Source organism: Nomascus leucogenys, chromosome 22a (assembly GCF_006542625.1).
Source record: "Nomascus leucogenys isolate Asia chromosome 22a, Asia_NLE_v1, whole genome shotgun sequence".
Classification (NCBI taxonomy): domain Eukaryota; kingdom Metazoa; phylum Chordata; class Mammalia; order Primates; family Hylobatidae; genus Nomascus; species Nomascus leucogenys.
This window is the reverse complement of record NC_044402.1, coordinates 60,392,765-60,420,749: the sequence shown is the minus strand read 5'-3', so window position 1 is coordinate 60,420,749 and position 27,985 is coordinate 60,392,765. Positions and strand designations below refer to the sequence as shown.

At 35.4% G+C, this 27,985-nt stretch overlaps 1 protein-coding gene across 1 annotated transcript in view; it reads left to right on the top strand.

The window, feature by feature from the left end:
- Window positions 1-20,187, top strand: part of FAM83B (family with sequence similarity 83 member B) — a 98,025-nt gene extending 77,838 nt beyond the window's left edge. Inside the window, exons 3-5 of the mRNA XM_003254128.4 lie at window positions 1,493-1,657; window positions 2,639-2,763; window positions 14,795-20,187. Of these exons, the coding sequence (XP_003254176.2) occupies window positions 1,493-1,657; window positions 2,639-2,763; window positions 14,795-17,096 (2,592 nt within the window). The 3' untranslated portion in view covers window positions 17,097-20,187. The remainder of the gene's footprint in view (window positions 1-1,492; window positions 1,658-2,638; window positions 2,764-14,794) is intronic.
- The last annotated feature ends 7,798 nt before the right edge of the window (window positions 20,188-27,985 follow it).

The window sequence follows — 27,985 nt, the reverse complement described above, 5'->3', positions numbered from 1 at the left end:
ACGTTTTTTAAAGCCTATTCTTAACACAGTAGCCAGAACAATCCTTTCAAAACATAACCAGATCATTTCATTACTTCAGCTCAAAGCCCTTTAATAGCTTACAGTCTTATTCAGAAAAAAAAAAAAATACTGAAGGCTTTTAATGACTTTAAGACATTGTGATAACTCTCCCATTCTCATTTCATTCTTGCTATCTCCTTTCTGTTTTTTGGATTGCCAGAGCAGAGTTGCTGGTTTCCTCTGCCTGCAACAGTCTTCCTGAAGATATCAATGTGGATAATGTCATTTCCTTTAAATTCTATTCAAAGGACACTGTCTCAGAGAGACCTTCCCCGAAACCCCCAAACTCCTCCTGAATTTCCAGGAACCCATGATCCCCTATTCTGCTCTTTTTATTTTCCAAAAAACCTATAGCTTGTTACATAATTGACTTATTTATTATCTTTATTACTTATTATGTCTTCCCCCGCTAGAATGTAAGCTTCACAAGGGCAGGATTTTGTTCTTCTTGCATGGCCCATAGTAGGTGGTCAATAAATATGCCTGGCACATAGAAGGTGGACAACCACTTAAATGATTTTTCCCCTACTTCTAGCATTATTTTACTTTCATTCCAACAATCAACACAGACTCTACATCTTAGGGACCTGTTCTTTAAGGCATTTCCTTCTCAATTATATCACCTTTTTAATTCACTTTTTTCTTTTGCTTATTTTATCTGCTAAACTAATTTTAGGCAAGTACAGCTGGCCCTTAAACAACATGCGTGTGAACTGCTTCAATCCACTTTTTGCAGATTTTTTTCAACCAAACATGGATAAGATACTCCAGTATTTAAGGGGTGTGAAACTCACATATATGGAGGTCCTGCTTTCCATATACGTGGGTTCTTCAGGGCGGACTGTGACTTGAGTATGTGCAGATTTTGGTATATGCAGAGGTCCTGGAACCATTCCCAGTAAACCGAGGAACAACTGTATATTTAATTTTTTTGGTCTTCAAGTCATCTTATACTCCTTCTCCATCTTTCATCCTTTCCTAGGTATATTTCTAGAATATATTTTTCTCTGTCTCAGTTCCCCAAGACCTTCATTCTTAACAACTGGTTCAAAAAATCCTACTTTCCCCTGGAAATGTCTCTTAGAAAAATTATAACACTGGTTTCCACCTTGTCCTGTTTGTCTACCTTACAGGCAGTCTTGAAATCCATGATATGAATTCGCCCATTTTTCAAAATCCTACTGAAATGCAGATTTCCTTTAAATTAAAGCTAATACGAAAATGACTTAGTGTTACAAATCTGCATATAGTTATTTGCTTATTTTAATATGGTTTTATCTTCTGTTTTAGAAAATGAAATTAATATTTGTATATACATACATATATGTATTTAATTTTTAAAATTTTATCTGACCTTTACTGAAAGTAAGCAATTTCTTAAATCTTTCTCTATCAAGGATCTAAAATTGTTTCATATTCTTATCTTTAACAGGTCATTGCTTTAGTGATGGATATATTTACAGATGTGGACATTTTCAAAGAAATAGTTGAGGCATCAACTCGAGGAGTATCTGTTTACATTCTGCTTGATGAGTCCAATTTTAATCATTTTCTAAATATGACTGAGAAACAAGGTTGTTCAGTTCAGCGTCTCAGGGTAAGAATTCTGTTTTGTTTTGTTTTTTTTCCTCAAGTATTTTATGTGTCATTTCCAACTCAGTCAAATGTAAGGCATCTTAAGGTAGGTGAATATAAAACTTAAAAGGAAAAAAGTATATGTATTTAAGGTTATGGAATGACTGATCACAGAAAGGTCCCCTGTACTTTTTAGAATGTGACTGAAAGCACATCTTCATGAGAGTGCTTGTTTGTTTGTTTTTGAGATGGAGTCTTGCTCTGCCTCCCAGACTGGAGTGCAGTGGTGCATTCTCAGCTCACTGCTACCTCCGCCTCCCGGGTCAAGCAATTCTCCTGCCTCAGCCTCTCGAGTAGCTGGGATTACAGGTGCCTGCCACCATGCCCAGCTAATTTTTTTTTTGTATTTTTAGTAGAGACGGGGTTTCACCATCTTGGCCAGGCTGGTCTTGAACTCCTGACCTCGTGATCCACCCACCTCGGCCTCGCAAAGTGCTGGGATTACAGACGTGAGCCACCGTGCCCGGCCTTCCTGAGGGTCTTATATTGTGCTTTTACTGATTAATATTTAATACATCAGTTTTGCATGCACAGCTTTGAAACCAGTGACTCAGGTGCTTCTATGGTTCAGCATGTATTGCTTATCAGAATCATTTCACGTAGTATTTTCTGTTACTTTTGACTTTTTAAAAGGAAGGTTAATTTTAATTTTAGTTAATTTATCATCAAGGCATTATAACCCAAAAGGGTTTTTTATAGTCAGAGGCTGAGTGAATTTTGATGCCATTCTGTGTAAGTGTAAAGTGAAATCTCCTATTTAAGCTATGTTGAAATGTATATTTTAAATGATTACTTTCATTAAGGATTTAATATTTGGGAGTTTTTTTTTAATTATCTCAAGTAAATTCTTTTATATTAAGATTCTATCATGATATGGATTTTGGTTTTCAAAATATTCTTTTCCTAGCCATAATGTCTGCTTTTTATTTATATATAATTCTAGAATATTCGAGTGCGAACAGTAAAAGGCCAAGATTATCTTTCAAAAACAGGGGCAAAATTCCATGGAAAAATGGAACAGAAATTTTTATTAGTTGACTGCCAGAAAGTGATGTACGGTTCTTACAGGTAAGATCATTGTGTTTAACTTCAGTGTTATCAATCATTTAGATGATTTATTAGTTTCAAATTTTAATTTAATCAGTTAAGCTCTTTCCTAAAAGTAAAAAAAAAAAAAAAAAGAACAATTGCATGGGAGATTAGAGACCCAGGTTTGAGTTATGAGTCTGCTACTAAAGAGCATTAAGATCTTATGCAAATCATATAACTTCAGATTGTTCATCCAGAACATGAAGACATTGACCAATATCTAAGGTTCCCTATAGCTCTATGGTACTAAAAGTGGTTTTGCTCTTTATGGAAACATTACATAGTATGGATTTAGTTAGAATCGTTTGTAAAAACAGAAGCTATTTACCACTTTAAATAATCTGGTAAATGGATTTTTCTTAATTTGTATTCTTAAGAATCTGATCAAAGTAGAACTGGCAGCCCAGTCCAGGTGAGGCTGGCTCAAGAGTGTAAGCACTGCCCTAATATTCTCTTGTAAATAAATCCTCTGGCTTCATTCCTGAATCAGATACATAGTGAGGCTACATAAATAGGCAGATAAAAGCACCAGCAAATACCCATGAACTGCTAGGTCACTGAGGCAGGGTAGATTCATTATTAAAGACTGAGGGAAGAATCCAGAAGAGCTATGGATGTGAACACGACTGTGTAAGGTGAAACCTTTGTCTCCTGTCTTAGTAACAGAAAGTCCATGAGAAGGAGGTATCACATTGAAATGGTGGCCTTGAGCAAGTTACTTTATTTGGTTGCACTTTAGTTTGCTCTGCTATAAAATGAATCATAGAACCAGCCTCATGTCATTGTTGTGAGGATTAAATGAGTTCATGCATCCCAAACCCCTAATGTTAACTATTATTTTAGGACTTGATTTGTTACTTTCTGCTAACTCTCTCTTTAAGCTCGGGACCTTTTTAAAAAAACATGCTGTTTGGAGTTCCAAATGAAAACATATCAACAGCAGAAAATACGACTAGTGCTTGAAATTAGTGAGTCCTTTTAAAGACTCATTATATGTGAATATATTTGTCCAGACCCACTTGGTTTTAGAGAGTTTTTAATTGAACTTTTAATTAAAATTGAGAGTTCACTTGACTTGTAGAATCGTTGTTATTTAAGCTCATCATAATTAATAGTTTCTATGGTTATTATTTAAGTTTTAGGATTATCTTTGACAGTAAATTTACCTCAGCTTTGTTTTGCTGCCACTAGATATTAATAGTTGCTAGTCTTGCAATGACTGTAGCTGAGCTACTTTCGATTAATGTAGGGGAAAATCAAACAGCAGTGACAAAAAAATTATATATCTCTATCTTTCTGTCTATATCAGAAGCCAGAGGTGGAATTTAAGTTACTATTTATGATAGTAACTATGGAATTTCTAGGACCATGGATTATAAAAGACTCATCACAACTCTTAACTAACACTCTATTCTCTGTGTTATCTCAAGTTCATTTAAAATATATTTCTTTAAATAATTCACAGTTGTAATCATTGTCCTTTTTATTTTTTCTGACATTATCATAGACCTTTCCTGTTGCTAACAATATTCGAATGAGATGTGGTAGACTAGTTATGAACTAGTTTGGTTAAAAGTAAATTTCCTTTTGATATAAAAACAGCCTTTGTCCCTCATATTCTGGTATTGCTATTGTTTTCCTCATAGGCAAGTTGAAAATGCCTTCTTCTTTAATTCAGTATTCTTTGCCATGGGATATCGTTGGATTCTAAACTCCTGCCATTCCTGCAGAGGCCCAGAATCTGTATTTCCCACAGTTACACATTGTGTGACAGTTCACTCACATGGTGATGATGTTATCAGGAAAACATGAGGAGTTAACATGACACTAACATTGATGAATGTTTAATAAAGCATTGTCTATAAATCATACTGAGATAATTTTATAGGCTTTTTCATTTTTAATCTCATGAGCTCAATAAAAGTTACTTTCAAAAGACAAATTGGCTGAAGTTGGCACCTCTCAGGTTCCATTTTTAGCCACACATAAAAATCATCACGGTTGAGGTCCATGCTACAACCAGCATACTGTTACTATTTACATTTAATGAACTTTAAGCCCCCAGCCAGGAACTCGGAATTTTTAAGTCACGACTAATGTCTGACAGTGTGTGTTTAGTGGAGCTGGGAGTAGACAGCTTTTTTATCCATGAAAATATTTGCACATTTAAAAAAAATCAAATATTACTAAAATATGTGCAGTACAAAACAGTGATTTTTGTTTTCCATCTCTAGCCAACTCTGGTCCTGATCTCCAGATGCAGTTGCTCAATTCTTTTAGTTGGTTCTTCTGATATTTATTTCATCCCTTAAATAGCATGATTATGCTATTCTTTTTTGATTTACCAATTTCATATATTATCTTTGCTTTTTATTTTTGGAGAACTGTATTTCCTACCTACTATTCCTTCTTGTCTGCATTATAGTTTTATCATAATTTTTGGTTAAATGAGAAGTCCAGGTCTACATTATTGAAACTGTGTCAAAATGGATCACTGATGAGCCATAGAGTGATGTATGTTTCTTTTTTCGAAACAAAGTTAATAATGGCCGTTTTGTTTTTATTCATTGTCTTTGTTTTCTATTTATCTATTGCTACTTTTTTCTCCAGTTGACCACACAGATTTTGCAGCACATGAATGACTTTCCCAAATGCTCAGTTACAACCAACCATCTATGACGTCCCATCTGAACTAGCAGGTCCTTAAATTGGAAGCACACCTGGGGGCCTGGTATTTTTCATATTTCTAAGTGATTTGATCCATGATTTCTTAAATCCCATATTTCCTCATTTTGTTTCCAAGTCTTCATTTTTCTCCCAAGATTGCTCAAGGACTTTTCAGTTAAAAAATTTATAATTCTAGGTCATTTATGGCTTAACGTGGGATGGAACTCTAAGTTGAACCATTTTTCCTCCGAATTGGTAAGGTATTACCCCATAATCAAAGTTGCTGCTGAGAAGTTTCAACAATTATTATTAGTCACATTCTTTTCACACAGCCATTTTTTCTTTCTTGAACCTTTCAGAATTTCCCTTTTTTCCCTATTAGTTTGTTTTTGTTTTCTCTAGTTTCTTGAGGTATAAAGTTAGGTTGTTGTGTGAGATCTTTTATATTTTAAAAAAATGTTTCATTGATAAAATTATGTGTACATATGGTATAGGTCATATTTTTCATATTTTATTATATGCACAGACTAGGTAATGATTAAGTCAGAGGAGATCTTTTCGCTTTTTTAATATATGTATTTACAGCTATAAATGTCCCTCTTAAGAGTGCTTTTGCTACATCTCATAAATTTTGATATCTTGTGTTTTTATATTCATTTGTCTCAAGGTATTTTCTAATTTCCTTTGTGAGTTCTTCTTTGACTCATTGGCTACTCAAAACTGTGTTGTTTAATTTCCACATATCTGTGAATTTTCCAATTTTCCTTGTACCATTGATTTCTAGTTGTGTTCTGTTGCAATCAGGATAAGATACTTTGTATGATTTAAATCTTTAATTTGTTGAGGTTTGTTTTGCCTAATATGTGGTCTGTCTTGGAGAATGTACCATGTGTACTTGAGAAGAATGTATATTCTGCTTTTGTCAAGTGTTCTTTATGTGTCTGTTAGGTGCTGTTGGTCTGTACTCTTGTTCAAGTTGTCTGTGTTCCTTTTGATCTTCTGTCTCATTGCATTCATTATTGAAAGTGGAGTATTGAAGTCTACTAATACTGTGTTGCTGTCTGTTTTCCCTTTCAATTCTGTTAAAGTTTGCTTTGTATATTTAGGAGCTCTGAGGTTTGCTGCACAAATACTTATAATTGTTATATCTTCTTGGTGAATTGACCCCTTTTTTATCATATAATATTCTTCTTTATCTCTTATAAGTTTTTTTATTTTAATTTAAAGCCTGTTTTTCCTGATATTTTTACAGCAATTCCTGCTTTCTCTTTTGGTTACCATTTGCATGGTGTATCTTTTTTTATCCTCTTACTTTTAGCTTATGTATGTCCTTAGATCAAAAGTGAGTCTCTTGAAGATAGCATATATTTGGATACTGATTTTTTAATCCATTCAGTCAATTAAAGTCTTTCAATGAGGTAATTTAATTCATTTACCTTTTAACTAATTACTGATGGAGAAGGACTTACTATTGTCATTTTTTTTCCGTACGTCTTGTAACTTCTTTGTTCTTCTTTCCCTCTTTTACTGCAGTCTTTTGTGTTGTTTTTTTTTTGCACATATATGCTTTGAGTATCATCTCATTTCCTTTTGTGTATATTCTAAAGATATCTTCTTTTCAGTTATCACTGGAATTACATAAAACTTTTTTTTTTTTTTGAGACGGAGTTTCACTTTTGTTGCCCAAGCTGGAATCCAATGGCACGATCTCAGCTCACTGCAACCTCCGCCTCCCAGGTTCAAGCAATTCTCTTGCCTCAGCCTCCCGAGTAGCTGGGATTACAGGTGTGCACCACCACGCCTGGCTAATTTTTTGTATTTTTAGTAGAAACTGGGTTTCACCATGTTAGCCAGGCTGGTCTTGAACTCCTGATCTTAGGTGATCCACCCACCTCAACCTCCCAAAGTGCAGGGATTACAGGCGTGAACCACCATGCATGGCCTTACATAAAATATTTTAAAGTTATAGCATTTTATTTTAAACTGATACCTTCAATCACATATGAAAATTCCACACCTTTATAGCTCTATTCCTCACTTTACATAATTGTTGCTGCAAATTACATATTTATATATTGTATAGCAATGAACACAGATTTAAAGTTACTTTTTATATTTTTCACATTTAAATTCTGTGAACCACATCTGCAATAGTACAGGTCACTTCATTTGTCTACATATTTACTTTTACTGGAGAACATGGTATTTTTATAAGGCTTTGTGTTGCTCTCTACCATCCTTTTATTTCAACTTAAAAAGATTCACTTTACCATTTTGTGTAGAGTAGATCTACTAGTAGTGAACTCCCTCAGATTTCACTTATCTGGGACAGTCTTAATTTTTCCTTCCTTTTGAAGGACAGTTTTGCTGGATTTTTGGTGTTTTCAGTGTTTTTCGTACAGCTCTTTGATTATATGTTCCTGCTTCATTGTAGCCTGCAAACTTTCTGCTGAGAAAGTCACTGATAGTCTAATGGAAGATCCCTTGTATGTGACAAATCACCTTTCTTTTGATGCTTTCAAGACTTTCTCATTGTCTTTAAACAGGTCTGATTATAATGTGTCTTGGTGTAACTCTTTTTGAATTTATCCCAGTTTGAGTTCTTTAAAATTTGTATGTCAATTTTTTTTCCTCAGACTTGGGAAGTTTTTGTCCACTATTTCTTCAAATAAGTTATCTGCTTCTTTGCCTCTCCTCTTTCTGAGCTTCTCATAATGCATATATTGATCTGCTTGGTAGTTCTATAAATTCTTTAGTATATCTTTGCTTTTCTTCATTCCTTTTTTTTTTCATTTTGCTCGTCTGACTCAATTATATCCTTGATCTGCCTTCAAGTTTATTCATTGTTTCTTCTGCCTGATCAAGTCTGCTGTTGAATCCTTCTAATGAATTATTCAGTTATTTTATTTTTTCAGTTCCAGAATTTCCTTTTAGTTCTATTTTATGGTTTATCTTTGTTGATATTCTCATTCCACTGGTATGTCATTTTCCTGATTTTGTTTTCTTGTCTCTGTGTGTGTGTTGTTGATGTTTTTGTTTGTTAGTTTTTGTTTGTTTTTAGCTCATTCAGCATTTTTATAACAGTTATTTTAAATATTTTATCAGGCAGCTCACAGATCTGTGATTCTTTAGGGTCAGTTTCTGGAGTTTTATTTTATTTCTTAGGATTCGGCTGAGTTTCCCTGCTTCTTCATATGCCTTGTAATTTTTTGCTAGTATTCAGACATCTTAAAAATAATCAGTCACCTCTCCCAGTCTTCATATACTGTCTTTGTTCAGGGGAAGACCTTTACCATTCAGCCCAGCCACAGATTCTAGGACCTTTCAAATCTTTTCTGACCTCTTGTTCCCTTGGTGTCTGCCCATGGAACTGCAGGTTTAACATGCTGCTTACCTCTATTTTTAATGATTTCTAAACTCTGGTTCCAATCCTACCAGCACTCAGGCAAGATAGAAGCCAGTCTCTTGGGCTGCACTGAAGACAAGCCAGAATTATGATCCATAGTCTACTCTTTTGTTTCCATCCTGAGGGAGGACCCCCAATCTGGGGGCTGGAGGAAAAGTTTCTCTCTGTTTGCTTCATGCTATACCATATGGGGGAGGAATAGGAATGAGCTTGCCAAACATCACAGGTTTTCCAACCTGTTTGGCTGGAATATAATGTTCTGGGTGCTCTATCTTTTCAATTGGTCGCTAGCGTTTCACAGAGGTCTTCTGTTTCACATATTGTTGTTAACTTAGTGTCTCTGTGGGGTAAGTAGGGCCTGTAACTTTCTAATCTGCCACTTTACTGACCTTGTGTTTGTGTTTTGGGAAGTATTTTTATTTGTAGTTTGTGTCTGTTTCTTCTAGGTGCCATTTTCCAGTTTATTTTGATCTCTGATTGCATCTAAGCTCTTACTTAAGCTTTATAAGTTGTCTTTGAAAATGTTTATTCATCTGTTAATTTTTGCTGTGTGTTTATATTTAAGATGAGGGACTGTAAAGCTGATTAGAAACTGAGCGGGAAATGCTTATCAACGTTTGAGTTTACAGATGAATGATAGACTGGGGACCTGGCAACTTTACAGGAGAATCCCCGACTATCAATATAAATATCACTTATCTGGGGTTTTTCAATGTTTCCAGAGAATAATCTCATTCTCCAAAAGATTGTCAAAGGAGATGGAATTTGGAATGCAGTCAGAATATGATCCTAACTGAAGATATTCTAGAAGCAGAATGGGGAAGAGAGCTGAGGGTCTGATAAGTCTCAGTTTTAGCTCACCTTTATCCCATTCGTGGGTTGTTTAAAGTTTCTGAGTTCAGACTTTCTCTGGATTGGTTTCTGCTGAAGTAAACCTTAGGATTCCTGAAAGGGATAGGAAGGAGTGCTTCATGGGAAAGGAAAGAGTAGGGAACCTGGAGGCCCAACTGCTCTATATGGGACTTTCAATCAATCTTCCTGTTTCTCTATTTTCATGACTTTTCTAACCCACCATTTGTAGAACCTTTTGATCCTATGTTGAATTCATAAAGATTCCACTGGGCCCATCTGGCTTATTCTCGTTGCAGCTCACCTCATGCAAACTTCCTCTAAGTCAGCCACCACTTCTCCATCAGATTTCTCTATTCTAAACATTTATTAAATACTTTCACTTGCTACTTCCCTTTTCCCTTTGCTATCTTTTTAGTAGTGTGTAGGGAAGAAAAAGAAATAAACCTGCATGATAATCCAGATTTAATGTAAACCTTTTATGTTTTCCAGCAACATAAACATCTTTGCCTTTTAGTCTTCTTTGATTTTGAAACTAATAATTCATTTATATTATCATTTGTTTATTTACAACTAATGTTTTTAAGTGTTCACAGTATGCCAAGCACCATTCTTAGCCCCTGGGAATGCAGTCCTAAATAAGGTACACAAGATTGCTGAGCTAAATTTTATTTTAGTGGGCACTGGAGACAGACAAAGGGAGAACATACAAGAAAATATCTGATAGTGGTAATGGAGTATTGTATAAATGAAATCAGGGGAATTTGATAAAGCATGGTCAGATGGATACTTTGAATAGAGTGATCATAAATGTCTTCTAAGAGCATGTCAGCGGGGGAAGAGATGTATTGAAGAGGGAACAATAGATAAAAGATCCTGGAGCAGATATCTGGGGGATAGCAGAAAGGCCAATGTGGTAATGTGGTAGGACCACATTAAGCAAGGGAAGAGCTATCCATAGTAGAACTGGAAAGCAGGCAGGGGGAGGAATTATCTTAGTCCAGGTAAGGAGTCTGAATTCTTTTAAACAAAACAGAAAGTTCTATGTGGAAGTGTGACATGACCCAATGTTTTATGCAAAGATCACTTCTGCTGTTCTGTTGATTGAAAAACGAGCAAATGAGGACACTAAGAGTCAAATTAGCTGATAATGCTAAGACTAGGGTGATAGTGGGATAGGATTGATTTGTGAGAGGTTTTGCAAGCAGAGTCAACAGGACCTTTTGGTTCTGAAAAAGAGGGCATTCAAAGATGACTGCTTGTTTCCTGTCTTGATCACCTGAAGGATGGCTGAGTCACTCACTTAAGTAATACTAGGGAAGAAATAGGTCAGGGAAGGAGGAGTGCTAGATGATACCTTATGAGTCATACATGTTAGGCTTGCAAGGCCCACTAAAATTTTGAGTAGAGATTGGACACTGATTCCAGAGATGAGGAAGAGGTCAGCACTGGCAATACAGACTTGGTAGTTAATGGCATAGAAATCACCTATGATAACAGGAATACAGAGATCATTTCCAAGCCCTGAAGCATGTCTGTAGGTTTTCAGATTTACTTACTGAATATATTCAATGAATGTCTTCCTGTTGCCTGAAACTTTATTACAATATTATTTTCTGATTTGCTATAGCAGGGAGACTTTTCCAATTGCCACATGTTCACCAATACCAATATCTTCTTAGTTTCCTAACCTCCACACTTGGAAGTTGTTTTTATTTAATGATGTATGGATATTCTTTTGACATGAAGTCTTTTCGTTCTTTCTTCTTGCTACTGGCTCAACATTTTCACTCATTATTCCTATTTCTACTTTGGTTGGGCTCTTACTTTTAAGTCTGTACTACAATAGTACTTCAAATAGCTACTAGAAAAAAATAGTTCCTCAAACATCTTTCTATTATAATTTATCCAAATTTGGAAACAAATTCTACATAATCAAACTTTCTGTTTTGTTTTCAAGATTTTCCCCACTAGTTCATCAGTCTCTTATACGGCTTCTTTGCTCCAGCTGTATATAGTATGTTTTCTGTGTTCAACTAGAACATGACCCTTATTGCATTCTTCCCTTTTCCATATTTCTCCCTCCACACAAATTGTCTTCCCGCATCTTTTGTGTCTGAACTGGGAATCTAGTCTTTATCAAAATATTGCAAAACTTCACTTTCTTCGCGGATTTCCTCATACTTGATAGTTCACTGTTCATTCCATTACTTGATGTTTCTAATATTTTGAATTCATACCTTTAGTCAGATTGAAAATTTCTTTAGTTACTTACTTTTATACCATTTCTTTTAAGTCAGCCCAGTGGCATAATAAATAGTCCTCCTATATCATGCTTCCTATAGGCATACTAGATAAAATTAAGCATATCCAAATAACAAGATTCTTAAGTTACATGCTCCTGTTTGTGATATGTAATATTTTATATATTTTAAATGTTTAATCTGCACATTCTTCTAATTATTTTTTCTGCATTTTTATTGTCTCCTTTATAGAAATAATAAGATGCTTCAATGTGGACAGTGTCTCTTTTTTCTTTTGTATTAACCCCCATTGTGTCATATGCATTACTTTATGCATAGCATAATAGCAATTCATTTATTTTTCAGCTCAGTTGACTGTATATTAAATCATTAGATTTTCAAAAATCAGATTTAAAATTTGATATGAACTTTAAAGATAGCTGTTACCTCTAAACTCTAGGAAAGGAATTGGAGCTTCCATAAAGTACTATAAAGTCATACAAACATTAATTTCCTAAAAATTGTATTTTATATTAAAAGATCCTGATTGGCATTTTGACTGGCATGGTTTCTGAGGCCTGCATTTACTAATACTATGTACAGTGAGTACAGTGAAGTCTGCCCTTTAATGATTGAGGCAGCTGGCCACAAATCCTGTTTACAGCTCTTGGCATCCTAAATTACACTTATTGAGTAAACCACAGAGACAATAGTCTGAAAACTTACAGACTCTTAAAATACATGCATTAACACAGCTGTATCTTACGTTATATCATGTTACAGCTATAAGGCATTGTAGCTATTATGCTGTCTGTATCCTTGCATTGGACACGAGGAAAGCGAAGCCCGAGCTCATGTGACTACAATTCAGCAGAAACCAGGCCTCTCGACTTTTTCTCCAGCACTGGCTTTACTGCATTCTGCCAAGATGGTATATATGAAATATAATATCAGTTTTTATGCCACAAAGTTTTGACACAGATGCAAAATACACAGCAAATTTTTCTTTATTTTTTTTAATGTTGTATTTTATTTATGTCATTAGTGTTTGGGGAACAGTTCGTTTCTGGTTGCATGGATAAGTTCTTTAGTGGTGATTTCTGAGATTTTGGTGCACCCATCACCCAAGCAGTGTACACTGTACCCAATGTGTAGTCTGTTACCTCTCACCCCTCTCCTACCCTCTCCCTCTAGCATTATATCATTCTTAGGACTTTGCATCTTCATATCTTAACTCTCACTGATAAGTGAGAACACACAATATTTGGTTTTCCATTCCTGAGTTACTTCACTTAGAATAATGGTCTCCACTTCCATCCAGGTTGCTGCAAATGTCATTATTTTGTTCGTTTTTATGGTTGAGTAGTATTCCATGGTATATACATACCACATTTTCTTTATCCACTTGTTGGTTGATGAGCATTTAGGCTGGTTCCATATTTTTGCTATTGCAAATTGTGCTGCTATAAATAGGCATGTGCAAGTGTTTTTCATATAATAACTTCTTTTCCTCTGGGTAGATACCCAATAGTGGGATTGCTGGATTGAATGGTAGTTCTACTTTTAGTTCTTCAAGGAATCTTCATACTGTTTTCCATAGTGGTTTTACTAGTTTGCATGTCCACCAGGAGTGTAAAAATGTTCTCTTTTCACCACATGCATGCTAATGTCTATTAGTTTTTGATTTTTTAATTATGGCCATTCTTGCTGGAGTAAAGTGGTACCTCATTGTGGGTTTAATTTGCATTTCCCAGATAATTAGTGATGTTAAGCATTTTCTTTTGTATTTTTGTTGGTCGTTCGTATATTTTCTATTGAGAATTGTCTATTCATGTCTTTTGCCCACTTTTGATGGGATTATTTTTTTCTTGCTGATTTGAGTTCCTTGTGGATTCTGGATATTAGTCCTTTGTTGGATGCGTAGTTTGCAAATAGTTTCTCCCACTCTGTGGGTTGTCTGTTTACTCTGCTGATTATTTTGCTGTGTAGAAGCTTTTTTGTTTAATTAGGTTCCATCTATTTTTCTCTGTTTTTGTTGCATTTGTTTTGGGGTTCTTGGTCATGAATTCTTTACATAAGCCAATGTCTAGAAGAGTTTTTATTATGTTATCTTCTAGAATTGTTATGGTTTCAGGTCTTAGATTTAAGTTTTTGATCCATCTTGAGTCGATTTTTGCTTAAGGTGAGAAATGAGGATCCAGTTTCATTCTTCTACATGTGGCTTGCCAATTATTCCAGTATCATTTGTTGAATAGGGTGTCCTTTCCCCACTTTATGTTTTTGTTTGCTTTGTTGAAGATCAGTTGGCTGTAGGTATTTGGCTTTATTTTTAGGTTCTCTATTCTGTTCCATTAGTGTATGTGCCTATCCTTATACCAATACGATGCTGTTTTGGTAACCATAGCCTTATAGTATAATTTGAAGTCAGGTAATTTAATGCCTCTAGATTTATTCTTTTTGCTTGGTTTTGCTTTGGCTATGCAGGCTCTTTTTTGGTTCCATATAAGTTTTGGGATTGTTTCTTCTTATTATGTGAAAAATGATGATGGTATTTTGATGGAAATTGCATTGAATCCGCAGATTGCTTTTGAAAATGCACAGCAAGTTTTTCTTTGGACTTCTGTAAAGTAGTGGATTCAAAGCCAAAATTTGAGTTGCATTGTTATTTAAAATAGGAATATGAGGATGGGAAAACATGCAGTGTAATGACGGAAAATATTCTAAATAATGGTAGCCAAAGAAAAGTACAAAAACAGTCATTAAGTGATACTTTTTTTAATAGAACTATATGTTATTATCAATCTTTTAACTTAAGTGATTAAAATTTTTCCATTTTTTTCCCCAGTTATATGTGGTCATTTGAGAAAGCTCACCTCAGCATGGTTCAGATTATTACAGGACAACTTGTGGAGTCCTTTGATGAAGAATTTAGAACTCTCTATGCCAGATCCTGTGTCCCCAGTTCATTTGCTCAGGAAGAATCAACAAGGGTGAAGCATGGAAAAGCCCTCTGGGAAAATGGCACTTACCAGCATTCGGTTTCTTCGTTAGCATCTGTTTCCAGCCAGAGAAACCTTTTTGGTAGACAAGACAAGATTCATAAACTAGATTCTAGTTACTTCAAAAACAGAGGGATATATACTTTAAATGAACATGACAAATATAACATAAGAAGTCACGGATACAAACCTCATTTTGTTCCAAACTTTAATGGTCCAAACGCAATACGTCAGTTTCAACCCAGTCAGATAAATGAAAATTGGAAAAGGCATAGTTATGCTGGGGAACAGCCAGAAACAGTGCCATACCTCCTGCTTAACAGGGCTCTGAATAGGACCAATAATCCACCTGGTAATTGGAAAAAGCCATCTGATAGTCTTAGTGTGGCGTCCTCATCACGGGAAGGCTATGTAAGCCACCACAACACACCTGCCCAGAGTTTTGCCAATCGGCTTGCACAGAGAAAAACAACAAATCTTGCAGGCAGGAATTCAAATGTTCGGAGGTCTTTTAATGGGACAGATAACCATATCCGCTTTTTGCAACAACGAATGCCAACCCTTGAACATACCACAAAGTCATTCCTACGTAACTGGAGAATTGAATCCTACTTAAATGATCATTCAGAAGCTACACCGGACTCAAATGGATCAGCTTTAGGTGACCGATTTGAGGGCTATGATAATCCTGAGAATTTGAAGGCCAATGCCCTTTATACTCATTCTCGGCTTCGTTCCTCTTTAGTATTTAAACCCACTTTACCTGAGCAAAAGGAAGTTAACAGTTGTACAACTGGCTCCTCAAATTCAACTATCATTGGTTCTCAGGGAAGTGAGACACCTAAAGAGGTCCCAGACACCCCTACAAATGTACAGCATTTGACAGACAAACTCTTGCCAGAATCAATCCCCAAGCTCCCATTGCAGTCAGAGGCACCGAAAATGCACACCTTGCAGGTTCCTGAAGACCACTCAATAGCCTTAAACCAAACTACAAATGGCCATACTGAATCAAATAACTATATATATACAACCTTGGGTGTAAATAAGCAGACAGAAAATCTAAAGAATCAACAGAATGAGAATCTACTTAAAAGGCGAAGTTTCCCGTTATTTGACAACTCAAAAGCCAACTTAGATCCTGGAAATAGTAAGCATTATGTATATAGTACACTTACCAGGAATCGAGTTAGACAACCAGAAAAGCCCAAAGAAGATTTGCTGAAAAGTTCTAAAAGCATGCACAATGTGACTCATAACTTGGAGGAGGATGAGGAGGAAGTTACCAAGAGAAACCCTCCAAGTGGCACTACTACCAAATCAATTTCCATTGCTGCTTTACTTGATGTGAATAAAGAGGAATCCAACAAAGAACTTGCTTCAAAGAAGGAAGTTAAGGGTTCCCCAAGTTTTTTGAAAAAGGGGTCTCAGAAGTTAAGGTCATTACTTAGCCTTACCCCAGATAAGAAAGAAAATCTATCCAAAAATAAAGCACCTGCCTTTTATAGATTGTGTAGTAGCTCTGACACGTTAGTTTCTGAGGGTGAAGAAAATCAAAAACCAAAGAAATCAGACACAAAAGTTGATGCATCTCCTAGAAGAAAGCATTCTTCCTCATCAAATTCTCAAGGCAGCATCCACAAGAGTAAGGAAGATGTAACAGTTAGCCCATCTCAAGAGATAAATGCTCCACCAGATGAAAATAAAAGAACACCTTCTCCAGGTCCAGTTGAAAGCAAGTTCTTGGAAAGAGCAGGAGATGCCTCTGCCCCAAGATTTAACACTGAACAGATCCAATATCGAGATTCAAGGGAGATTAGTGCAGTTGTTACCCCTGAAAGAAGACCAACTTCTTCTCCAAGGCCAACGTCCAGTGAGCTTCTACGATCTCATTCAACTGATCGGCGTGTTTACAGTCGTTTTGAGCCGTTTTGTAAGATTGAGAGCTCTGTTCAGCCAACAAGCAACATGCCAAATACCAGTATAAATCGCCCAGAAATAAAATCTGCGACTATGGGCAATAGTTATGGCAGGTCTAGTCCAATGCTTAATTACAACACTGGTGTTTATCGCTCATATCAACCCAATGAGAACAAGTTTCGAGGATTTATGCAAAAGTTTGGAAACTTTATACACAAAAATAAATAGCTATTAAAATGCAAAATGAATGAGGCTATAAATATTTGTCCAAAGAAAATTGTGGACCGTCTTTGTAACATGCCAATAGATTTTCCTAAGGACAGAATTATGGGTATGATGTATATGTTCACCAGTGTCCTAGTATAAAGTTATTTTTCTGTGTGATAAAGTTAGGGTCTGCTGTAGATAGAATTTCTCTGTAAACACATGATTTGTAAGTGGTAATGGTAAAAATAACAGATGTATTTAAATCATTTTCTTTAGACTGAGGATTTTAAGTCCCACTTAGAAATTTTTGTGGATGATGTATGGTGTATGGTGTATGGATTTTAACCATTTCCTTTTAAAAAGGTCATACTACCCTCAGTAACCCTTTATAACATGTCTTTATAGTGTTTTCTTATCTTCAAAAATATAAGCAAATAGGACAAAGCCTTTTTTTAAGATTAACTTGAACTTCTACAGGATAACTTGTTATATTTTATTAATATTAATTTTTCTGTGGAGCATTGTACAACTGTTTGGGCAACAGCAGTACCTTTTAAATTTTTTATTTTTTTATTTTTTATTTTTTTTTTTGCCTAAAGTGTTTGCAAAGTATCAGCCTCATGTAGTATAATGACATTCGTAGGAATGTATTTTCCTAAGCCTTTGAAAATGGTCTGGGATGTGCTTCTTTCTACACTGGACCCAGGGAGCTGTCCCCCTCTTACCCATAGGCTGCTGATTTTTTATAGTCGTTCCTTACTTCACATTTAGAACAAACCAGTAGGAATTTAGAAAATCTGAATGATTCCCCCTCCTTTTTCTATTGTATAAAAGCTTTTAGAAATGTAAATTTCTGCCTAAATTTTTGTTAGATTGCCATGACAGTGCTAAGGAGTCTTGCTTGCGAAAATTCTTGCTCTTTTTTTTTTTTCTTTTGAGATGGAGTCTCGCTCTGTCACCCAGGCTAGAGTGCAGTGGCGCAATCTTGGTTCACTGCAACCTCTGCCTCCCGAGTTCAAACGATTCTCCTGCCTCAGCCTCCTGAGTAGCTGGGATTACAGGTGGGCACCACCACACCCGGCTAATTTTTGTATTTTCAGAAGAGACGGGATTTCACCATGTTGGCCAGTCTAGTCTCAAACTCCTGACCTCGTGATCCACCCACCTCAGCCTCCCAAAGTGCTGGGATTACAGGTCTTGCTGTTCTTTAAGTTGTGCCAAATATGATATGACTGCATAGTGTTTTCGTAAGAATACCATTGGGAAAATGAGAAGTTGTACTGGGCTAGTTCTTCCATGATTTGAGGATGATATTCAGATTATAAGATACCCTTTGTCTTTCTTACAGTAATGAAGTATAAGCTCCATATCTGCTCCAGAGACTAACTTGACTTTGCTTCATTCACAAAGAACAGAGTTCAAGAAGCAATGCATCCTGTGAGAAGTGTGAAGTGTTTGTACATCACTTTAAATATATTACTTAATATGTTCTAAGTTGCTGTGTGGAGCAGTATACTGTTGTTTTAAAAATGCAAGGTTCAGACAAATTTTAATATGTATCATTAAAATAATTAAAATAATGGTATAAAATATGTCATTAAAATAATTTTCCATAGTGTTTAGAAACCATGAAAAAGAAAACATAGCAGGAGAAAATATGACAGGGAAAGAAAACCTAACAAAGCCCAGAACCCACAGTTAACCAAACTAGAGTGACTTTGTTATTACCCATTCTTTGCTAGTATTGGATGGGGAATTAGGATAATGAGCCATTAGGCAGTTTTGAAATGGAAAGCCCTGAAATTTAGTGCAATGTAACTTTAAAACTGAAATTATATAAAATGTAGAAGTTTAATCATGTTTAATTACAACCAAAAGCCTGTTGCCTTTTTGTACAGAAATCTCTTTAATTTCAGGAAATAGAGATAGCTTATAGAAACATCCTTTTAAATAGTTTATGAGCTCTTCCTCTTCAGTGGAATTGAGAAGTACAGAATGCTTTATTTCATCAGCCCCTGACAGGTGACTTAGGCTTTAGCACAGCAGATTTATTTTTCTCTGTGTGTTTTAAAAACTGTTTTTCTTGTATTTTTTTTCTTCAAAAATATCTATATTTGAGAATATGTACATAACAACTTTCCAAAGTCTCTGTGGCCAAAAAACTCTCCAGGGATAAGACTGAGCAAGAATATAATACTTCAAAAAATGTACAGCTACTGTTTAAGTTTTAAACAGACACCATCACAGTTTGTGGATGAAATACTTTTAAGCCATATACTTTCTGTCTTTTTCTCCCCATATTAATATTGGGGGACAGATAATATCACTTTGATGTACATTGATATTAAAGTTTGGTAATGCAGCTTTTACTGTCTGCGTAGAACTGTACATTAGTTTTTAAGCAGAAACACAAGAAAAATGGGTATAATTTCAACGTAGTTCTTGGCAGATGGCTAGAGAATACTGTAAGTGACCCTGTATCCTGAATACGCAGATATCCCTCTATTACAAGTTTGGGATTAGCCATAATTCTGACATGGTGTGTTCAGGTATGGGTATATGTTGTCAGTCTACACTTGTGGAAGCAAATATCTTGTTTAATCAAGATGATGTCTAGTGTCACCTAGATAAATAATGCAAAAAGTTTAATTCTGGCTGAATTCAGCTTTACTCAAGATCCACATATTCAAATATCTTTCCACAGATATTTCCGTGTTCTGTGAATATCTGTTGATTCTTAATATGCCTGTGGCTAAGGGATGCAAAGTAGAATTGTTTTACATCGACTATATATGTGACATGTACGATGCTGTTTTTTTAAAATAACTTTATCATGATATTCAGGTAGATCCTGGGTTCTAGAATATTTAAAACAAAAAGGATAAAATGATAAACCAGAGTCAACTTGTTAACTTTTCTTTTTTAAGAGATGGGTTCTCGCTAGTATGCCCAGTCCGGACTCCAACTCCTGGGCTCAAGCGATCCTCCAGCCTCAGGTTCCTGAGTAGCTCAACATTTTATATATGTGCGATGTTATAAAGAAATATTCTTCCAAATGAACTTTTGTTTTTAGATCAATAAATGAATAATAAATAATTTTGTACAAACATCAGTATATTGTAAGCTATTGTTTTTTTAATCTTCATACTCTGCATTTTTGCATTCAAGCTCAGTCTTTCACTTAGTTATTCTAATCAGGAATTTAGATGTATACATATTTTTAAATGTTTTTACATGAACTTCAAAATCATCTATAAAACATTGTTTTGGTTACCAATTATATGTCATATAGTAATTTATTCATATTTGAAATTCAGTGGCAATTCTCTTTAAGCAAAATATTATATAAACACATTCTCTTTATTTCTATTATACTGTAACATAGTGGTTACTTTAAATAATTTTTACTTTTTTTTTTTTTTACCGAGACAAATTCTGGCCCTGTCACGCTGGAGTGCCATGGCGCGATCGCAGCTCACTGTCACCTCAGCCTCCTGGGTTCAAGCGATTCTCCTGACTCAGCCTCCCGAGTAGCTAGGATTACAGGCACCTGCCACCTAATTTTTGTATTTTTAGTAGAGATGAGGTTTCACAATGTTAGCCAGGCTGGTCTCAACCTCCTGACCTCAAGTAATCTGCCCCCACTTGAGCTCCCAAAGTGCTGGCATTACAGGCATGAGCCACTGTCCTGGCCTAATTTTTACTTTAAAAGATGGAGAATCTTTAAAAAGGAAAAAAAAATGATGGTTGACTTCTGTATAACTTCATAGCATTTGGTTTGAGTAAAATATTCTGTATGTGCATTTGTATTAATGACATTAAGTAACCTACAGTCTGAGAGTTAGTGAATTAAAATTCAGAATTTATTAGAAAAAAATATCCTTTTTATCACAGATTATGAGGTAGTTGAAATAGTGCGTATTGCAAATTAAAAGTTGTGTCCTTTTAAAGGCAAATGTGCTTTTTAACTAGTTAATTATAATGAATGGTAGAACAAATTAATCATAAACGCCAATGTTTAAGAAAATCCTACTTCAGTTAGAATAGTAAGGGAAATGGGTAAGACTTCACTTTTGTGGCCATCTGAAAGGAAAGTTATAAATAGGTTCAGTTGGTTTAAGGAGTCAAAGATCATCTTGAGTAATTGGACCTGGGAAAATGGAAGGGCATTGTAGGGGACATGTGTGTATCCTGTCCAGGGAAACACTTGACATAACGGGAATTACCTGAGCGTCAAGCAGTGAGAAAAGCAAGAGATACACAGAAGAATATTTCTGAGTTAACAAAGGGGTAGTAGGTTAAGTTTGGACATTCCTCCTATAATATTAATGCTTCAACAATCTGGCTCATTTATGTAACACTCATACTGGGGACCTACTTTGTTCCAAGTATGTAGGTTATAGTAGGCTTTTGATGGAAAAAATTAAAATTAAAAAAAAAAAAAGGTTGTCTGGATAATCAGAAGCTGCCAGCAAGTTTTCATACATGTTTTAAGAACACCCCAAACTTACAGCAAAAGTCTATGTTACTTGAGGGCTATTTGTCCTAACTTGTTACTTAAATGTACTCCTAGTGCCTAAAAAGGGTGCACATAAAAGATACCTGATAAATACTTGATGTGGGAAGCCAGTCATTTCCTTAGCTGCAGTTTGGAAAAGATAATAGTCCATTAATATCCATACATTAAAATCGATATTTTATAACTACCTGACTAGGCATTCGTATTAGAAGATGTAGATAGGCTAATGCAGCAAGGGTTCTAGTTTAAACTTCAGCCACATTAACCCTAGAATCTGGGCATTTTAAAGACCCAGAAGTACTGGTCTTCTTAGGATATATTTTTGTGCAGGAAAGAAAACCCCTGATGAATTCATCCTGAAGGAAAAAAGAGTAGAGCTTAGTAACTTAAGTTCAAAGGCAATTGGCACATGAGGGAAGGGAGTGGTGATTTTGTGTTAGTCCTTTAGATTGTCAGCTAATATGGGCAGGTTGTGTGGGAACCATAATTGAAGAATGGCTCCTCTAAAATCTCTATAGTGAAGACTCCTGGTGTCAGGACTGACAGCAGCGAGCACCTTCACTGAGGACCTCAGAACACTCGACCTATTGCTTTCAACAGCAGCCCTTGTGCTCTTGTTGAAAGGTTATAACAACTGCAGACACAATATACAAAATTTGGCTTTGACAGAATGACCACTATTTTACTTTCATTAGAAAGGTAAATTTAGAGTCGGGCGTGGTGGTGAATGCCTGTAGTCCCAGCTACTTGGGAGGCTGAGGCAGGAGAATCGCTTGAACCTGGGAGGCCTAGGTTGCAGTGATCCGTGATTGTGCCACTGCACTCCAGCCTAGGTGACAGAGCAAGACTCTGTCTAAAAAAATAAAAGAGGTAAATTTTTAAAAAGTCCAACAACAAAACCTTTTATCAGGGATTTGTTTTAGAAAACAACATTCAGTGTATATTTAATTTTAGCATATTTTGCCTCTAAATTTCTTTTTAGCATTTTAATAATCTGTATGTGTCTCAATTCAATTGGCAGATTCAATTAGACTCAATAGCCTATATTTTAGAAAGGATCTTCTTTTTTGTTGTTGTTCGTGTATTTTTGGTTTGTGTGTTGGTTGTTTTACGCATTACCAAAATTTAATGTTAGTTAACTGCTAAGGCTAAGTAAGATAGTTATTAAATTAAGTATTCTAGTTAATTGGGATCTACCACAAAGCTAAGAACTAAATGTATTTCTATAAATGGAAAGTCTAAAGTACTTGATTTCTTGTTTTTCTCCTTCAAGCAGAATATTTTGTTGCTTTTTAAGGACAGAAGGAAATTGTTATGTATTTTGCTAATTCAAGTATGAAAAAAATATTTTGCTTTACAAAGCATTTACAAAATGTGTTTCATGTGATACAAAATTAAACAATACTGGCTACACCATGTGCTTTCACAGTGCTTGACACAGGGAAGGGACTTAATAAGTGCTGATCTCATTTGATTTTCAGAGGAAAAATTTGAGAGAGATTTTGCATTCTAATTTAAGGCGAAAGACATTGTTTTGAAATAAAATTAGATAGAAATAGAAAAAAGAGCACAGAGCAGGTGAAGGGCCTAATGTTACTTCTATCTTCTGGTAAATCACTTTTTGACACTAAACTTATGTGTGCTTGGTTTCCTTCATATTAAATAAAACATTATATTTTACTTTATGGGAATATGTAAATATTAAAGACATCTACCTAATAGGTTGTGCCCCTTTGAAAGGGGCACAAGGCAAATATTAGCGTAGATCATCATTCCTCTTGCATTGTTTTTTTACTTAGGTAAAAACAGTAATAATATTTAAATTCTTAGTAGTTCTCTTCACTGGACTCAGAGTTTGGCAAAAGGGTGGATTTCCAGATGCTGGAATTAAAACTAAGTATTTGAGAGTAAAATACAATTTAAAATGTCATCTAGCTTAAAATGTTTATGTATGAGCTTTAAGGCACATATAATCAGAGGTAAGAGACTGGCTGGAATAGAGTGATTTAGAGGCAGAGCATGCCGGTAGCAGGTGCTGCTCCTAGTGCCTCCAAGATTGGACGTGTTCTGATGCAGCCACACTGTGACATGCTTAGAGTAACAATGACTCCATCGGTCAGAATGACAGAACCCATTTCTTACTGTTGGAATCCTACAGACAATGATTTAAGACACTGTAAAATGTTTTAATACCTAATAAACCTGGGAAGTTATTTTTAAGTTATTGTTATCTAATGTCAGGCAATTACAAGAATGGGATTCTACACACCTTCTACCACAATAGTAACACATCTCAGTTTGGTTAATGGCAAAATCTATGTTTAAATGTGGCAACCAGGATTGATTATTATACATACTACATTACAGATTTCAGATTAGTTACAAACTTCTCCATGTTAGACTCCATATTGACTCATCAAATTCATGCAAGGCTTCTTTTCCCCCATATTACTTGATATATATAATCAAAAACTACTTATAGGTCAGTTTTTTTCAAGTGCTTAGCCAATTATTTTCTTTTTACACCTAGATGTTATCTTGTTCTTATTTCTCCCTATACCAGAGTAATACATTAAAGAGCTAGGGTGAGTTGTTTCTTTGGTTGTTTTTTGTTTTTTTCTTGAGACGGATTTTCGCTCTTGTTGTCCAAGCTGGGGTGCAATGGCATGATCCTGGCTCACCGCATCCTCCACCTCCCGGGTTCAAGCAATTCTCCTGCCTCAGCCTCCCAAATAGCTGGGATTACAGGCATGCGCCACCACGCCTGGTTCCTTTTTTGTATTTTTACGGGGTTTCTCCGTGTTAGCCAGCTGGTCTTGAACTCCTGACCTCAGGTAATCCGCCTGCCTCAGCCTCCCAAAGTTCTGGGATTACAGGCGTGAGCCACCGCACCTGGCCGATGAGTTGGTATTTTAATTCAATATGCATACTCTCAAATTAGCTTATACACATCAAACACTGTCTTCAAAATTATGGGGTATAGGTCTCAAGCACCTTAAAACACAATCTGTAGAAATAATGTAAATACATAGGAACAATTATTGAAGGGTTAAAGATTATAACACAATGTATAGGTTAATGTATTCATTTTTATCAAGCTTTATGATTTTTAAATGTAGTAGTGTAGATAATATCTATTAAATAATCCAAAAACTGATTTGTCACTATTTAGATGCCTATATGGCTTGTTAATATCAAGAACTTAGTGGTACTCAGTTTTTCATTTTTAATATATTTATTTGATCAGTTAAAATTGATTTGAGGCCTGAAAATTAAGTCTAAGGTAATATATTTATTTGATCAGTTAAAATAAGTTTGAAGCTTGAAAACAGGTTTGAGGTAATATACTTATTTGATCAGTTAAAATAGATTTGAGAGTCCAATTAAGTTGGAGGGGACAACCAAAGAGGCAGTTCAGTGGGACTGCATAAGATGCAACAGTATCACTAACTGCTCCAATATAAAAAATGTTTATTATTTGTTGATGGCACATCCCAGGAGGCCTAGCTTGTACCATAGAAAACAAATGACATGGGTAAAGGGACATGGGTATTTATTAATAAAAACAGAATGGCATTTAACTTTTTTAATCAGAAAAAAATGGGCTGTACAAATAAAATCTAAGGAGTGACTTAGGATGCCTGGAGAATACATGAAACTGGAAGTTTCTCTGTAGTTGCAAAGCTAAAAAACAATCAGAATGTAACACTAGAAAGTCCAGCAAAACAAAGAGAATTGCAGATGATTATACACAGAACAGAACATAGGGAAGGGTGAACGTTCAGGAAGACTCTCTTTTTATGTTAGGGTCAGGTTTAAAGGATACAATTTAATCATCTGGGACAATATTGTTGACAATATTGCTTATTGTTTTATTCAAAGCAATGTTCTTTATAGAGTCAGAAAAAAAATTGTCCAAGGAAGGACAATACATGAAATCAAAGCATAACTTTGTCCATAGCCTGCCTTAGTCTTCAACTGTTTAGATCAACCCCAGAAAAGTCTTCAGCAGACTTTATGACAAGAACCATGTGATGAAATTGGAGTAACATTAGGGAGATGCTTAAAAGATTAGGAGCTTTATGAGAAGGTTAATATTTAATATGAGTTATGGAAGATTTTTAAAGTGGGCATTGGATAAGAGGGAGATTCATGAAGGATTATTTTATGACGTAGAACAGTGTTTGCCATTACTCTTTAGTAAAGACTGAAATAAATTTAGTGGTTCATCTTTAGTAGGCTTAATTTAAATTAAAAATAGAACAGAAAAGAAAATATTAGAGTATGTCACAAATAGCAACAAGCATTTGATGTCATTTTAATTGTTCATATTTGTGTAGGCACTGGTCATGATGGAAAATGTGTTTCTTTTTTAAACTTTATTGTAGAGAATTTCAAACATACACAAAGGTGAACAGATATTTGAATGAATGTTCGTTATCCATCACCTGTCCTATATACCCATTGATACGGTTTGGCTGTCACCCAAATATCATCTTGAATGGTAGCTCTCATAATTCTCATGTGTTGTGGGAGAGACCCGGTGGGAGATAATTGAATCATGGGGGTGATTTTCCCCATAACTGTTCTCATGGTAGAGAATAAGTCTCATGAGATCTGATGGTTTTATAAGGGGAAACCCCTTTCACTTTGTCCTCACTTCTCTCTTGTCTGCCACCATGTAAGACGTGCTTTTTGCCTTCCACCATGACTGTGAGGCCTCCCAGCCACATGGAACTGTGAGTCCATTAAACCTCTTTTTCCTTATAAACTACCCAGGTATGTCTTTATCAGCAGAGTGAGAATAGACTAATACACCAATTAACTTGTGGATAAACCTGCCTTGTCCACATTCTTAATTACATCACCATTTTGCATTATTTTGAAGCACATCTCACAAGTCATATCTGTGTTTTCATCATGTATCTCTAAAATTTGAGGATTCTCATCTAATGTAACTATAATACCAGTATAAGTTACTTCTTAATATCATCAAAGATCCAAAAATGTTTTTCTTTGGCTCATAGTCAACATTATACTTCACTTAAAAGACCTGTCCTTAATATTATACATTGAGGATTGACTTGATATTAGATGTGGAAAATTTCTGACAAAATTTTTGAGTTAATTTTCAACAGAGATGTAAAATGGCAAACATGGTATACTTTAAGCAGGAAAATAACTTTTCTTTTACATTTCAAGTAAATGAGAAGAAAACTGGTATCTTTCCAGACTTGTAGTCCTTCCTCAAATATGTACAATTTACTACTCACTCATTTATCAACTTTATTAAAACATCACTAGGATTTTTATTTATAGGTATACTTACTAAGCATATTGCCTTATATTGATTCATTTATTCATTCACTGAAATTAAATGTCCATTATTTGCTAGATAACTATGATATACTCATCATCCTTTTTTCCAGGAGCACAGTTCAATGATCAAAGAGTCACAAACACAAAACTAATATGCCACATGAGAAGCCATAGTGGAGATACTGCATGCCAGTGAGATAAAAAAAGAGATATTCTATGCAGAGAAAAAACATATACTGTAAAAAGAAACAAAAGCATAAAAGGGGTTGTGCGTGGTGGCTCATGTCTATAATCCCAGCACTTTGGGAGGCCAAAGGGGGTGGATCTCGAGGTCAGGAGCTCAAGACCACCCTGGCCAAGATGGTGAAGCCCTGTCTCTACTAAAAATACAAAAATTAGCTGGGCGTGGTGGTGGGCACCTGTAATCCCAGCTACTCGGGAGGCTGAGGGGAGGTGGAGATTGCAGTGAGCCGAAATAGCACGATTGCACTCCAGCCTGGGCAACAGAGCAAGACTCTATCCCACCACCTCCCACTCCCCAAAAAAAAGCATAAAAGGTATTTTTCTAAAACATTTAAGTTTGTATGGTTTGACTTAGCATTTATGGAGGTACAAAGGAGAAACAGTAAATGTTAGAAAACAGATTTTAGAGCCAAATCGTAAGGGGTCTTATGTGCTTAGCTGAAGTAGACTTTACCTTGGAAACAGTGAGGAATTCTTGGGGGCTCTTAGATAGAGAATGATTTTTATTATTATTTTTGGTAAAAATAAATCTCAAGAAGTGATACAGAAGATGTACTGGAAGGAAATATGGAGACTTGGAGGAAACCAACTAAGCAGCTATTTCAGTAATCCAAGAAATTTGTAATGAGTGACAAACTAATACAATGGCATTAGGGGAAGAATAGGAGAAAAATTGAGAATTATTATGGAATTGAAATAAAAATTATAACAAATTTATTATTTTTGTATAAAAGGGGGTGAATTTTAGATAATTCCAATATTTTTATCTTTGGAAACTGCATAGTCTCCTTAGCTTAGATAAGACATGTAGAAGGAAGAGCATGTTCCA